This window comes from Ambystoma mexicanum, chromosome 6q, assembly GCF_040938575.1.
Source record: "Ambystoma mexicanum isolate Mex_15411 chromosome 6q, UKY_AmexF1_1, whole genome shotgun sequence".
NCBI classification, from domain to species: Eukaryota; Metazoa; Chordata; class Amphibia; order Caudata; family Ambystomatidae; genus Ambystoma; species Ambystoma mexicanum.
In genome coordinates this window covers 1650845934-1650862552 of record NC_090937.1, presented here as the reverse complement: position 1 = coordinate 1650862552, position 16619 = coordinate 1650845934, and the positions used below count along the sequence as shown (strand labels likewise).

At 44.8% G+C, this 16619-nt stretch overlaps 1 protein-coding gene across 2 annotated transcripts in view; it reads right to left on the bottom strand.

The window, feature by feature from the left end:
• Positions 1-16163, bottom strand: part of LOC138516982 (drebrin-like) — a 716984-nt gene extending 700821 nt beyond the window's left edge. Inside the window, exon 1 of one of the 2 annotated variants that reach the window (XM_069632471.1) lies at positions 15823-16163. In XM_069632471.1, the coding sequence (XP_069488572.1) occupies positions 15823-15908 (86 nt within the window). In that variant the 5' untranslated portion in view covers positions 15909-16163. The remainder of the gene's footprint in view (positions 1-15822) is intronic. The other variant, XM_069632470.1, reaches the window with a different exon arrangement.
• Between the last annotated feature and the right edge of the window lie 456 nt (positions 16164-16619).

Below are 16619 nucleotides of genomic sequence, written 5' to 3'. Positions count from 1 at the left end.
AGTATTGTGGATTTCTACGTACAGTTCCAACTATGCGCATATGCACGCGTATAAACTACAGGTATGCATATTTTACTCAGAGAACATGTGCAACCCTTATGATTTCATTTAAAGAAATTATTACCACTAAATCTGCATAGGCAATACATACCAACGGGCGTCCTTTAAGTACAAGATGTCTTATTTTTCATTAACAATCCACATTACTTCTTACTGTCTCCCGCATAACTTACACATACGTTTGAACCCTCCCTTTTTAGTGAGAAACTCGATTTTCCATTAGAAAATGGCACCATTTTTTACTGTGTACCGCCTACATAAATGCTACTTCCAATGCGATCGTATGAGAAAAAGTAAACGCTCCCGATTGCTGTGGTGACATCTCCCTTCGAGGGTCTCCTGATTTTTTGAAATCGTACTTATAATGTGAAAGTACAGACTTGTTGCCCCATTTACTATACTGACCTATCGCTTACAATCCTCTCTGCCATATATAACACAGCTTAAAAGAAACAAGACATTTTCGAAACCTAAAAAGTATAAGCATTTCTGAAGCACGTGCAACGGACATACTGCAAGTAACATAGAAAGGCAGCACATTGTGCCGTGAAAAGCACACATGCACTGTGTTCAAATGTGAAAGAAGAATACTGCAATGAAAAAAACAACCTTAATGTGTACTGTAACATCACAACTTTAAACACACACAGTTACTAACTTCTTCTTTTTATAATCGCATTGAAGACTACTCTCCTGAAAATCAACAGCATCTACACTGCAAACGGCATATCTGAAGAAACCTGGTCATTCTGCAAAGAAATGTAAGTACAGTACGACCTTTATATTCTTACTATTCCTCAAGCAGACTGTGTGGGTTATGTATTTAATTTGTGCACCAAAGCAAACAGTGATTTCTGAACCATTCTACCCACAAATCACCATTTACTGAACAAAGAATAACAGGCAGAATGGCTCACAAATCCCCATATGTTTGGAACTCAAATAACATACAAATCCCTTACAATGTTAGTACTAGAAAACAAATAGCTGTTTCAATTTGATGCCAGTACGTTTACTATTAATGCTTCTCCTCACCACTATCCCACTTTTTACTCTCATCTGAAGCACATAGTAGTATGCAAACAGAAAGGTAGACTTCCCAAATCATTGTAAGAGGCCAATGCACATTCACACACCACCACAAAGTGCTTACCCATCAAACTCATGCACGCAAGCACACAGCACACATACATTGTAGAACAGACCAAACCATGCCTTTTTTTCCAACAAACCCTAAAAAATGCCTACCAAAAAGCAAGTCTGTAGAAAGGAACGCAGAAGTAGAGCAAATAAAAATAAACGTTTCCAACCTAAGCATCCATCTGTACCAGAGTTTGTAGAGAACGTTGGAACAAAACGGCTAATACATTTGTTTACCAAAACAAAGCAAGCCTCAACTACCGAAACTTGACCTCCTCCAAAAAAATGTGGCACGAAGCACAAAACTCTTCACAGAAAATCAGCTACCAGTATCGCTAACAATGCTCTTAATAATCCTGATATAGTAAAAAGAACCTATAGTAAAAAAAATATTTTTGCAAAAATGTTTCGCCACAGAGTCCTTCAGAATCTAATAAGAAAAGGACCGGAATCATCCTCACCCCTTAAAACCTACCGTATAAAAATAATCCTACAAGCTCTCGTGGACAGTGCAATCATTCTCAAAAGGAAGTTGTTTATATTGGTGTTAAATAGAATGAAACCACTAACAAAACTAAGTACCAAACTGCAAAAGAAACTCATAAATAAACGGAATGTGAACAAAAATAACTTCTTACATATTTGTGGAGGTGAATGGAGTTACACTACAACCACAGAACCATATTTTAATGAAGAAGCATCCAAACAAAATCGAACAAAAACAATTGCCATCCATAGCAGTGGAAGAGTATATGAAAAAATAAATAATACCATCATGGAACAAGAAACACTGCTTAGAAAAGTATCCCCAGAAAACTCAGAATTACCTCTCCATTCGACTGAACCAGACCGTCCAGTATACAAATGGCCATGCATGTCAATGTGTACCATTCCTAACAAATCTTTCAAATCTTTATTCAGTTCCTCAATCAGTATGTGAAAGGTAAAGACAAAAATAAAATGAAAGTACTGCAAAATATGGATATCTGTCCAGTGCGCAAATACATAGGACTGCAAGGACATTCATTATCCTGCATTTCTGGACCTATTTGCAAAATCACCTTCCATGATATCAAACGGATATCAATACATCATTCAAATGTAAGAAATCTAGTGTATAAAATATACTATGCTAAAAGTCCAGCTTCAGAATTAGCCAATTTAAATAACACTCTTCTGCATGGTAGACCCAAGTTTCTACAATAAGAAATTGACCGTATCCAGAGAAAATATTTTGGAAGTGAAAGTCACTTACAAGATGCAATAGTTTTAGAACAGACTACCATCATTTCTGCATATAACAACCTTCTATTACACACATACAAAAAAGAAATACTAAAATGTAAAAGGGCATCGGCTAAAATACCAAACCATGTGTGTGTGTGTTGCCGCAGAACGTTTTACAAAAGGAACACAAAAAATGTAGACAAAGCATACAAAATAGAAGACAACGAAGATTCCAAGTGGTTTGAATTAGCTCTGTACCTTACAGCCGAAAACAAATATGAAATAAGTGAACCCCTAATATGTTGTCGTTACTGCACTACAAAACTAGACAACAACCAAAATCCTTCACGTGCTACCACAAATAATTTGGAATTGATCCCACTACCAAAAACCTTGCAACAACTCAATTTGTACGAGAGCATCATAATTCAAACAGTTCATCCAGTTTAAGCAATTACGCCTTCACTCAAAAACACCTTCACCCAAAAACAGCAAAAATACCTCCCTCTGAATTGGTGAAAGGCATTCATGGCAAAGTAGTTTATTTGCCATTAGATCTTACAGAAAATGTGCACTCTCTAGGAGTGCAACGTTCAATAGAGCATCCTTTAATTGTGTTGGTAAATGGTGTACCAACCAAAGACAAAAAGATTTGGCAACAACTGGTGGATTTACATAAAGTTAGACAAGCCTTGCAATATCTAAAAGACAATAACGAATACTACAAGGAAATAAATATTGACAAAAGCTTAAGGGAAACAACTGAAATAATTGAACAGTCACCAGAAACTGGACAATTTTAACTTCTGGATCCTGCTGCAGTATCCACTCTTTTGGACCAGCACACAATTCATCAATTGCATTCAAATGAAAGCATAGATGATGTACTAGAAACTTACCAAATGCGACAAACCAAAGTTTCACCAATGAGCATATGGGTAAAAGTATAGAAGCACATGCTTTTGCACTGCTATTTCCTACTGGCAAAGGTGGAAAGTATGATGATAGACCCACTCAAATTACAGCATCAGAATACCGCTCATTACGAATGTATTCTCAAGATCCCAGGTTTAGACAAAATGTGGAAAAACATATTCCACCTACTCTTTGAAAGTGAATTAGCAACCCTATGTTATGGAGTTGCACACATTTTGAAATCTGGAACCTACTTTCAAAATATGTCAGCTACACAATTAATACAAAAAGTACAAGAAAAAGATTAAGGTTTACAGTCAAGTATAACAAATTTGTTTGCAAACATGCGTGGTACAAAAGAATACTGGTTCCGACGGCACAGAGACGTATGTTGTATGATCAGAAACCTTGGACCACTGACTCGGTTTGTTACACTAAGTTGTGCAGAATATGCATGGGGAGATTTACATGAGTTCCTACGCATATCAAACAACAACAAAACCAACATCCATTTATTAACACTAGGTCCAGTTAATGCATCTAGATATTTCCATCATCGTTTCATTGCTATGCTCCACTTTATTTGCAATAAAACTGTTCCTCCCCTCGGAGAAGTGCAGCACTTTATTTGGAGAAAAGAATACCAAGCGAGAGGAGCACCACACATTCACATGCTTTTATGGATCAAAGGTGCACCTAAATTTGGTCACAACACTGATGCCACTGTTTTGCAGTTCATCCAAAAATATGTCACTTGTGAAATCCCTTCACAACGGACACATAGTGACCTGCACGTGCAGATTTTACAAATTCAAAGACACAAATGTGGCAAATATTGTCGCCGCAAATACAAAAACAAAGGGAAATACTACACCAAATGCCGGATTGGTTTCCCTAGACCAGTTACAGAAACAGGTGTAGTGAACGACTTCATGTCTTCAGTTCGAGATTGTGTGAAAATTAAATCACCTAAGGACACGTACTACATACAAAGAACCAAAGAATGTAAATATATCAATGATTACAAGGCAATCATTGCCCACTTATGGAATGCAAACGTAGATTTGCAGTACATTGCATACAATTCCACTGCTGTTGCACAATATGTTACAGCCTACACTATCTCAGAAATTGTACAGCCTAAGCATAAAAATGCTCTCTCATAGAGAATGTGGTGCCTATGAAGCGGCAGATTGTTTAACTGGTACTGCTTTGTACGGAAAATCAGACAACATAGTATGGCTAAGTCTTGGTCCTGCTAAATCTAGAAAAAGAGTTCTGAAATTATATGAGGACATAGAAACAATTGCCACAAATGATCCCAACAGCCAAGACATTTTAAAAAACAATTTCCTGGACACATACTATCCGAACAGGAGTAGGACTTTGGAAAGCATGTGTCTACACCACATTGCTCAAAACTTAGCATACAAAAATAACATAAAACCCGATGAAAGTAAAGGCAGATACACAGTCACAGATTGTGAAGGCAGCTTAGTGAAACTTACAAAACGAAGCTTAATTAATCATGTTAAATTGTCGTTAAAAGGTCTTCAACAGAAAGAACTGTATTACATGTCTCTACTACAACTTTTTAAAACACGGAGAAAAGAGGAAGAGATACTAGATAACTATGACTGCTACGAAGATGCTTTCAAAGCAAATGAAAGTACTATCACCGATGTGAACTTCACGCAATACAAAGCAATGTTGCACAATGAACAGCAACACGAAGAAGAACTTCAGTCCCAACTAGATAAGGACTCTTCCGACAGTAGTCAACCTTCTGTAACAGGAAGTCAAGAACCACTAGGGCAGCCACTAATAGCAATTGAGGCAGAATAAGCTATGACAGAAGTGGAAAACACCATGTGTCACTATCAAGAAAATATAGAAGCCTTAACTGTACAACAAGCAAAACTTAACAAAGAGCAGCACACCATTTTTGACGACGTAACAAAACAGATTGCACATGGTGTACAACACGAAAATAAAGAATGTACCTGCAAAAATTCAAACCAATACTGCTGTACGTCAGTGGTGAAGCTGGATCAGGAAAAACATTCTTAATCAAAATTATCAGCAAGTTCCTTCAGCAACTGACAAACAACAAACTATCAGCTGTTGTAACTGCCCCCACAGGATTAGCTGCCTACAACATAGGCCGTGTCACTTTACACTGATTACTACTTCTTCCAGTAGAACACCAAAACAAATTAGACTATTACAAACTTTCTGCAGAAGCTGCAATGGAACTACGCAGAGTATTAAAGCAAATGAAAATGCTACTAATAGATGAAGTGAGCATGGTCCCCAACCTAATGTTGGCTTTGATTCACCTCAGATTGCAAGAAGTACTTAAAACAAACTACGAAGAACTCTTTGCAGGGAAACACATTATCGTTTTCGGAGATCTTCTACAATTGACACCAGTGAAAGGTGAACCTATTTTTAAAACCGTAGGACACAAACTCTGCCATAAAACTGACCGTCAACCTTTGACAGCAGTATAGGAAATGTCAACCTTTAGCAACATTTCCAATACAGAGAATTAACAGAAAACATGCGGCAATCTGCAGATTTCACTTATGCCAACATCCTAAAAAATATTAGAGTTGGTGTACTATCTCAGGAAGCACAAGCAATATTGAAAAAGCGGCACATTCATGCACTTTACGGCGATAATGCATGTGCTACTGATGTTATGGAACAATTAGCGGACAAAAATGTCAATTGTATGGTCTTAATGCCAACTCTTGCAAGCTTTGTCAAATTCAATGAAACAATGTTAAATAAAGAAGTGCAACCAATAATTGAAATTTGCACCACAGACAAACAAGACATACATGGTATGACACTACCCATGTGTGAGCAAGCCACAACAAGACTAAGTAGTTTAGAAAATTCAATATCCAACACAGCTGGTTTGGAAAAAATATGAAAATTATCCTTAAATTGTAGAGTAATGCTGAAACGTAACCTTGACGTGGAGCAAGGGATAGTTAATGGGGCACTGGGTACAGTTGTTGGCTTTCAATCATACCCACGTGACAGCAATATTCAGTTTGTCAATATTCGCTTTGACAAACTATCAGAAGTGAAAAGGATAGCGCGCTCAACTGCTCGATTCCTTTTGTTCAAAGACATGTTTGTGCGTAGAGAACAATTTTCTCTAACTCTTGCATATGCAGTCATCATTCATAAATCCCAAGGTCTTACCCTAGACAAAGCAATGATAGATATAGGAAACACAGTCTTTAAAGAAGGCATGAGCTACGTAGCACTATCACACTTACGTACAATTGACGGTCTATTTCTAATCACCTTTGATGCAAGTAAAGTGAATGCTGATATTCCTTGCATTTTAGAATACAATAGACTGCGTTCACTGTACACCCCCCATCTGAAACAATATCCTGTTCCAGAAAAAGTAAAATGTGGTAAAAAGAAAACTAATCCAAACAGAAATGCAACAGAATCGGACAGCAAATCCTTCAAAGAAAAGAAAAGGAAAAGGTTCATCAATTACCACAAGCAAAGAAGAACCTATTAGGGAAAGTAAACCAGGTACTTCTTCAAAGAAGGAAGAGGAACTCCGAAAAAAGTACTCTGAAACGGAACTAGCTGGTCCATTCAAATTTTCAAATGAAAGTGGTGTAAATTGCTATGCAAATGTAGCAATGAATATTCTATTTCAATTGCCTCCAATGGTTAACAATATTTACTTACACAGTACAGACTAATTGTGTTTGCAAATGTTAGTCCTTCATAGAAACGCAACAAACAATCCTGACAACACGTACAGTGTTCATGGAATAAGACAAGAATTGGACCAATGTGCTAGAATGGTGAGATTCACTATAAACACACAGGAAGATCCACAAAAATGTCTAATGTACTTACTACAAGTACTGGAAAATAAAAGCATACCTATAAATGAAATCTTCCAGATTTCATACATGTGGAAACATACATGCACTCTATGTAGCAATGTCATACAGGAACAGATCCCAAATGAGTGATTTGTGTATGTATCCATACCTAATTATGAATCCATTCCATTTCAGCAACCAGTACAAAATGCAAACCATGTCAGATTATGTACTATGTGCAATTCAGACAATAGCTCCACCGTACTGATACAAACACATAGTAACTACATAATACTTATGCTTCTACGTTATAATGCAGATGGAACCAAAAACAACTGCAAGCTGACTGGATTCACACACGGGCAAGTGTCACTGGGAAAGAAAACCTTTACAACAGTAGGTATAATCTACCATGCATGAGCTACAACCAATGCAGGTCACTACACTGCATACATTAAAAAGAAATGTGGATAGGTGGAATGCAATGATAGCACCATTACTCTAAAGCAGAGATTGCCAGCTAATCTTACAAATGCGTATTTAATCTTCTTAAAGACAAAATTTAATGACTAATGTCTACTTCAACATTACCAAAAAATGAAGCGAAAGCCTAGATACAGTTAGGATACGCCAACAGGTATCTAAATGCCCAAGAGTGTAGAACAACGACACAGATACATGAATACCACAGATCCGTAACAACAAATGCACAGTTAGAATACGCCAACAGGTATCTAACTGATGTTAAAAATAGCAACAAGGCTACAAGCATAACATAAATCAGAAAGAACAAGGAAACACTCAAAGAAAGCAAAAAAATAGTTTGTAGCACAGCAAATGAAGGTTTTTTTTAATCCGACAAGGATTTTTTTCTCCCAGACCCAAGGATTTCAAAAACAAACACAGAAACTGAGCACAATGCACAGTACACTGGTTTGTAAACTAAGTATGAGGGTCAAAAAAAACCTAAACTGTCTATTATACAATGTAAGAAGTCTTCATAAAATGCAAAAACTAACATGTTTTTTTCTTTTATCACAGAAATTAAAAAAGGCTAGGTGCGCCAAGTACTCCAGTCATGTAAAACATATGTGGATTCTGCACAAATTAATCAGTAAGTATAATTATAGTCATTTCATACATATGCGAATCAACACAGCTAATCTATAGCAGTAATATGGTACAGTGACTATAGGCTGGACCTAGGTTTTTTGATGTTTTTGATGTATAACCCAGCAACTACCCCCTACGGGCAAGCAACCCACACTGTAGGTCCTAACCACAAACATTGTTACATAAACGGAATGTGGCCATGCAGCCAAGACTGTACACACTCCCCACAACCATCTAATCGATAATCAATACTACAGGTGTATCCATCGGTGTGACATGCTGCAGTGGTTGTGGCCAGGGCCTACAGTCTTGAAAGTATGGCCATCGGCTTTCGGCCTACGGTCATGCATCCAAGACTCTAGGACCTGGCCACAACCACCGCAGCATATCACACCCATGGCGGTGTACTAATCAAAAGCACACCCATAGGAGCAAATAATGTAATAAAGACATATAAGCAATTGCAATTTGCGCTAACACCACGCGAGTCCTTACAACAGTTTCAAGGTGCCTGGGCGCAGCACGGACTGAAATAATAGCCCTATTAAAACCGTCATTTTCTGTACGCACAAACATCCGAACAAGGCGTGCATAGAGAATACAATATTAAAACCTACCGCCTGAACAAATACATTTTTTCACCCATCTCTTACAGTGTGAACCACCCCAAGCACTATGACAAAGCAAAATAGGTTTTGAAATAGCATGTTGCCGCTGCGCTGTCGGCGGATCCAAGATGTAGGGCGCATCCAAACAATCTGACGCACAACACGTCTCACTGCAGCCAATCGACAGAGATGTTGCGTGTCTGTGGTCATGACGGCAGCCCCTTAGCCAATTGGTATCTTGTCTGCCGAGCGAACTGGGAAGTGTGACCACGGAGCGGACATAGATATCACTAATTTTGTGAGACCTACTTTTTGGTTGTTTTAAAGAAAAGTACTGCACGGATTGTCACCAAATTTACAAAAGCAAGCTTTTGCGACCAAGCCCCTGCCCCTGCCACATATTTGGTGAAAATCTGTCCAGCGGTTTGGGCTGTAGGCGTGCGCAAAGTTTTTCCCCCATTCAATCTAGGGGAAAAAAAGATGTTTTGGGACCCCCCCTATAATTTTTCCACCCCTGGACCAAACATCACCAAACTTTGCAAACAAATTCAGAGTGACCCATATACTTATTTTGCAAACTTTGGTGAGGATTCGGCCAGGTGGAGCAGAGTTATAGGCCGCCCAAAAAGTGCTCTTCCTATGGAAACAGCAACTTAACCATAACTACATGGCCACTACCGTGGCCGTGTAATATATATACATTATTACATATACCAGCATTTTGTATTTGCATTTTGATATTTCCGCAGCTGTGTGTATTCTCACACAGGAAGAGGAGTCCTGTGTTATAACTTTATTTGGATCAATGCCTTATAAATAAAGGTGTTTGTGACATGTAATTGGCCTCTTCCAAGTGAGCATTTAACCCACATCGACAGTAGCCGAGATATATATCGTATATCGCCAATCAGTCCAGAAATATCCCGACATGCCTTTAGGTCCCTATCGCCCAGCCCTAGAAGGAAGGATCCCACAGCCTCCCGCTACCAGGTGTCTCCCAACAAATACAGAGTGTCCTCTGTAGGGCCTGTCTGTCCTGCTGCCACGCCCCGACACCCTGTGGGGCCCCGGATAAAATTCCTTAAATAGGTCCCGGCCCACTGAGGCCTTGCAAATACTGAACTTTTTAACACTCTTTGGTATAACCGAGCGACCAATGAGTGATAGTTCATTTGAGTAACCACTGCTTCTATAAGAAGCATGCCAGTGTCAAATAGTAAAAAGCAACCAGGTCACCCTGGCATAGGGGGTATTCAGTGGTGAAAGAACATTTACAAAAATCGGACCCCATTTTGAGGCCTCACGCTGAATTGCATTCTGGTATGTGCAGTCTTGATTAATTGAGGACAGATGAAAGTAGACAAAAACAGTACGATTTTAGCAATAGATATTTCACTACGGATTAAAGTAATGGCCTGAGCACTTTATTATTGCAGTGCACGCACTTTTCACGTCATCTCTATACAGCACAGTACTGATGAGCGCCACATGTGATTATGAGGAGATGAAGGAGGGGAGGGCATGTGGGTCATGGTGACCTGGGGGAGGGGTTGCTGATTTTATGGACATTTGGAGACTTGCAAGATCGCTCACTGTGGCTTGAGGCAGCCCTTGTGGATAGGCTCAGCATCGATCGCATTATAGCGGCAACCTGCTTTAGCAGTGCTTTGCCAATCCCTGACCTGGCGTCTTTGGGACCTGCAGTCATGGCAGGAGACATGTTTAGGCATGTTTTAAACATGACACAGGCCTTGCTTGGAGATTCTTTTCTTTTGACAGTCAAAATAATTCTCATCCGCAGCTTGTGAATCAAAAGCATAATGCGACTTTGGAAAGTATTTCCTAATATCTGCATCATAAAAAGTACATTATGAATGCGCCGCAGAAACCGCTTGCGCAACACAGTGGCACCGTGTCATTGTACAGCACACCCAGGCCAGATGGTGTTTTCTACACACCAACGTTGCCAAATCAATTTTAGCAAACAGACATGTATATCATTATTTATTTATGTATTTTTTGTTCGCTTGTTTGGCGCTTATACAGCAAGTAAAATACTGCTTCAAAGAGCCCACAGGGCGAAGGGAGGGAACAAGGGAGTGAAACACATTACAAAACACAAAACACAATCATTGATAAGAGCAGCGGAGGGAAAAAGGAGGAAGGAACAAACCTACTATGCCCTGTGGGTATTCAGAACGTGCAAGTGCAGCAAGGAAGGGGCCAGGGGTGAAAGTACTGGGGGGTCCAGGCTCAGGGGCCACAGATGAAGTCCTTGATTAGATGAGTGCTACATAGCCAGGGGCCACATTACGAGTAAGTGTGTGCCTCCGAGGCGAAGGCTGTGCTGAGGCAAGTGCTGAGGGTAGACAGGAGCTGGGCAGATTGGGTGTGGGAGGTCAGGGGCCCCGAGGATGCATAAGGGCCCCGGACAGCAATCATAGCAACTGTGGGATTAGCAGAGAAGAGAAGAAGGGAAGGAGGACAGCAGAGAAGAGAAGAAGGGAAGGAGGACGGGAAGAGGAAGTCTTGAGGAGCTTCCGGAATTTCAGAAAGTCCCGCTCAAGGCACGCGCAGAGGGAGGGGGAGGCTGTTCCTTAGATGAGAGCTCTGTGTTAAAGGTCCCTTGTTGCAGACTGGTCTGAAATCACAGCGTCAACAGCTAAAGAGTGTGATCCTGGGCAAATATGTTTATCTCGATGTGCACAGCTGCCTCAAGTGCGTTATTGCTCCATATATAATTGACATCAGGGGCCAGATTACAGAAACTTTGCACCGGTGCAAGGGCAATGTTTGCCCTATTTTTTAAAACACTGGGACATATAAGAAAACTATTGCACCATGACAAGTGCAGTTTGGCATGGCGTGGGCATCAGGGCAAAAACTGCCCTTTGGCAAAAAAGATAGATTGCCACAGCATTATTGCACCAGGGCAAAGTTTGCCCTGGTGAAAAAACACATCCAAAATGTATCTTTCTTGCCCTAGGGCAATTGTTTCCCAGGTGCTTATACAATGCCACGCACGGTGCAGTTGTCATTGTGCACTAGTTTTCTAATATGTCCTTGTGTTTTTAAAAATAGGGCAAACTTTGCACTAGTGCTAATACCGTGCAACTTTGCCCTTGCACGGGTGCAAAGTTTCTGCAATCTGGCCCCAGAACGTGTGTCTCTTGGGGTACAGTGGGCCGCTACTTTAATGTAACTGCCCTCTCACTGTCACGTGATGTGGATCCATGGCCACGCACGTCTTTAGAGGCGAGGGTTCCGAGAGGCAGCGCTGCGCGTGTGGCGGAAACTGAACCGTAGAAATGTCTACCGTGCGTGGCGCTTTATACCAATGCCGCAAGGGAGCATATCATGCTGCTTCCACATGCGCCTCGAAGCTGCTTTCAGCCGCCCGCAACGCTGCACACAATCAAGGAACCAAGGAGTGGTTGGTCTTCAGTCTTTGCAGCCTCAGTCAGCTTTGGCGGACTGGAAAGGTGGCCTCGCAGTGGTCACGTGGCCCTGGGTGCAGACTTTAACCTCCCTGTGGCAGCCGACGCGTGGACCTGTGACCAAAGTGTGCCGGCCAGCCGCGCGTCAGAGGCGCCCAGTGCTCCGCCTCGCAGCGCTGCAGGACTCCGAGAACCGCAACATCCGCACTTCTGACACGGGTTTCCCTTTATCAAGAGCAGAGCCCTTGCTCCCTTCAAGGGGGTGGAGGGTCTGGGGGCACAAGGCCTCGAAGCTCGCATACACAGCGAACTCGGCTGGCCTGAAGCGTTTACCATTGCGAGGTGGATAACAGCAGAGGCATTAAAACATGTACCTGTAGGTGGGCACAACAGTTCTGCCCGTTTTGCGTTATAAATGACTATTAATCCGTTATTATTTTATTTAGAAAAAAAAATAAAACATACACAATGTTCTGTGTGCCCCTTCAAGCTGGTGGGACCCCTTTCACAGTTTCCGACGAATATGCCATTTTACCTCCAAACCCCCCCCCCCCTGGCTTCCTTTTCTTTGCTACCTTCTACTCAATGGGTCACCGTAGCGTCCTGAGGCGCTGTAGTTTGAAGGGAGCGCTACACGTCAAATGCAGCTTCGTGGATAAAGAACATAGGGGCGAACCCCACAAACCATCCGACTCTCAAATGCCACCCCTGCTCGGTGAAGAAGGGTGGAGAGGGGTTTAGGGCAGAAAATCTCGGTGGGCCGTGTGAGACACAGAGTGGCACATGTGAGCGAGTGGCACGGGTGGGTAGCGTGGAAAGCTCACTATGTGGCGAGCAGCTACTGGCGGGCAGTATGTGGTGCCAGCTCTGGTGGGCAGCAGGAGGTGCCAGCTCTGGTGGGCAGCAGGAGGTGCCAGCTCTGGGCAGCAGGAGGTGCCAGCACTTACGTTTTTAAGGAGCTAGTACCGCGAGCCGCTGAACAAGTAGACATTAACTGCCCATTGGCCCTGGGGGTAATGTGGGAAACGACATGGCCCTGGGGTGGGAGGGAGGAGTGCCTCTGAAGTAGGAGGGGTGTCCTTGAGGTGGGAAGAAAGTGTGCCTCTGAGAATGGAAAGCGAAGTGCTTCTGAGGCGGGAAAGTGGAGCGACCCTTGAGGCAGGAGGGGGTGTACCCCTGAGGTCAGAGGGACATGTGCCCACAGATGGGGGATAACACCCCTGAGCTATGCCACTAAGATGACAAAACAACAGGACCCTGAAGTGGAAACGAGATGTTCATCTGCGATAGGAAAGCAAGAGAACCCTGAGGTGGGCGGGAGGGGGGTGTTCCTCTAAGATGGGAAAGCGACATGACCCTGAGGTGTGGGGTAGTGTTCCTCTGAGATAGGAATGCGGCATGACCCTGAGATGTGGGGTAGGGTTCCTCTGAGATAGGAATGCGGCATAACCCTGAGACGGGAGGGAGGTGTTCCTCTGAGATGGGAACGCAACATGACCCTGAGGTGTGGGGAAGTGTTCCTCTGAGATAGGAATGTGGCATGACACTGAGATGGGAGGAAGGTGTGCCTCTGAGATGGGAACGCAACATGACACTGAGGTGGGAGGGAGGTGTGCCTCTGAGATGGGAACGCAACATGACCCTGAGATGGGAGGAAGGTGTGCCTCTGAGATGGGAACGCAACATGACCCTGAGTTGTGCCTCCGAGATGGGAATGCGGCATGACCCTGAGGTGGGGGGAGGTGTTCCTCTGAGATGGGAACGCAACATGACCCTGAGGTGTGGGGAAGTGTTCCTCTGAGATAGGAATGTGGCATGACACTGAGATGGGAGGAAGGTGTGCCTCTGAGATGGGAACGCAACATGACACTGAGGTGGGAGGGAGGTGTGCCTCTGAGATGGGAACGCAACATGACCCTGAGATGGGAGGAAGGTGTGCCTCTGAGATGGGAACGCAACATGACCCTGAGTTGTGCCTCCGAGATGGGAATGCGGCATGACCCTGAGGTGGGGGGAGGTGTTCCTCTGAGATGAGAAAGCGACATGACCCTGAGGTGTGGGGAAGTGTTCCTCTGAGATAGGAATGTGGCATGACACTGAGGTGGGAGGGAGGTGCTCCTCTGAGATGGGAACGCAACATGACCCTGAGATGGGAGGGAGGCGTTCCTCTGAGATAGGAATGTGGCATGACACTGAGGTGGGAGGGAGGTGCTCCTCTGAGATGGGAACGCCACATGACCCTGAGGTGGGAGGGAGGTGTGCCTCTGAGATGGGAATGCGGCATGACCCTGAGGTGGGAGGGAGGAGTGCCTCTGAGATGGGAAAGCGACATGACACTGAGGTGGGAGGGAGGTGTGCCTCTGAGATGGGAAAGCGACATGTCCCTGAGGTGGGAGGGAGGCTTTCCTCTGAGATGGGAAAGCGAAATGACCCTGAGGTGGGGGGAGGTGTTCCTCTGAGATGGGAAAGCGACATGACCCTGAGGTGGGAGGGAGGTGTACCTCTGAGATGGGAAAGCGACATGACCCTGAGGTGGGAGGGAGGTGTGCCTCTGAGATGGGAAAGCGACATGACCCTGAGGTGGGAGGGAGGTGTGCCTCTGAGATGGGAAAGCGACATGACCCTGAGGTGGGAGGGAGGTGTGCCTCTGAGATGGGAAAGCGACATGACACTGAGGTGGGAGGGAGGTGTGCCTCTGAGATGGGAAAGCGGCATGACCCTGAGATAGGGTGACTGTACCTGACTGTACCGTGAGGTGGGTGGGTGGGAGGCTTACACCTGAGGTGAGAGGGAAGAGTGGCCCTGGCTTGGGAAAGAGAAGTGCCTCTGAGGTGTGAAAGCGTATTGCCCCTCGGGCTGGAGGGAATTGTACCTCTGAGGTGAGAGTGAGCTGTGCTCCTGAGGAGGGAAAGTGTCATGCCACTGCGGTGGGACGCAGAAGAAAAGTGTCGCGTGGCCGGGAGGGGCGTGTGCCCCAGAGAAGCAAACGCTAAGGAGGTGTCTCTCTAAGGCAGGGGGGGTGAGTGCCCCTGGGGCGAGAGGGAGGTGTGCCCTGAGCTAAATGCAAAGGCGAACTGTTGCATATGTGAGTGTGACCAGCCCCCCAAGTGCGAGGAAGCTGTGACCCTGAAATGGGAGACCAACGTTCTCCAGAAAGGTGCCTATAAGGTTGCGTGAGGGTGTCCCTGAGGTGGTAGAGAGGAGGCCTGGATAGAGAGGGGGCGAGGGGTACCTCTGAGGTGACTCAGGAGAGATAAGCAGTGGCGCTTAGCGCCTCGAAGTGCTCTTTGAGAAATAAGACTGAGCTGAGCGGGCTCGACCGCACACAGTCCTCGACTTTAGACATGACTAGAAAGAAAGGGTCGCCTTCCTGTCCGTGCAGCCCCCATCGCTCAGCCCAGGACCTGCACACACTGCACCCCAAGCTCTCGCCCTCGCACCCCCGCTCACCAGTTGGTGGAGCACCTCCCGCTCAGGACGTCCTCTTTGGCAGCCAGCAGGGACAGGCTGTAGGTCTCCAGGTCCACGGCGCTCATGGTGGCGCTCCACGCTGCACTCCGCGCTCCTCGCTCCGCACTCCACTTGCCCAGGGGCTCTCCTCCCGTGCACACGCTCCGCCTGCCTCGTCGCCCCGCTTTTCGCTCTCCTTTGCCCCCTTCTCACGGCCCCTGGCACACACAGGCTGGCACCGAGCACAGGGTACAGCTCACCGGGCTCCAGTGGAAAAGTTCTGGAGTGAAAAGCCGTCTCAGCCCAGCTCCTCCCCTGGACCTTAAACAAACTGTCTGCGGAGGCTGTGCGAGAGGTGGGGAGGGAGGAGGGAGGGGTGCCCCGGCGGAGAGAATGGAGGGGGAGGGAGTTCACGACGGGAGGAGGGGTTCCGAGTGGAGGGGGCTCTGAGATGAAAAGAGGGGTGATAGAGGGGGAGACCTGGGAGGGGAGGGGGGTCCCTGGGATGAATCGAGGGGAAGCAGTGGAGTTATAGTGCTGAGGGATGATGGGCTGCTGATGGTGTGAACAGAGGGGTCGGGGTCTAGGGAGGGGGCCCATGGGAGTGGAGCCACGGGAGTGCATGGACGGAAGGGGTGCTAATCAGCAAGGGGGAGGCTATAGAATGGGGGTGCTGCGAATCTTATAGGGGTGAAAGGCAAAGCGTGTGTGGGGACGTATCGCGACAGAGTCGAGGGCTGAAGAGACTGGGGTTCAAGAGAGAGCTGGGGTGGTTCACTAGGGGTGAGTTTGTTTGG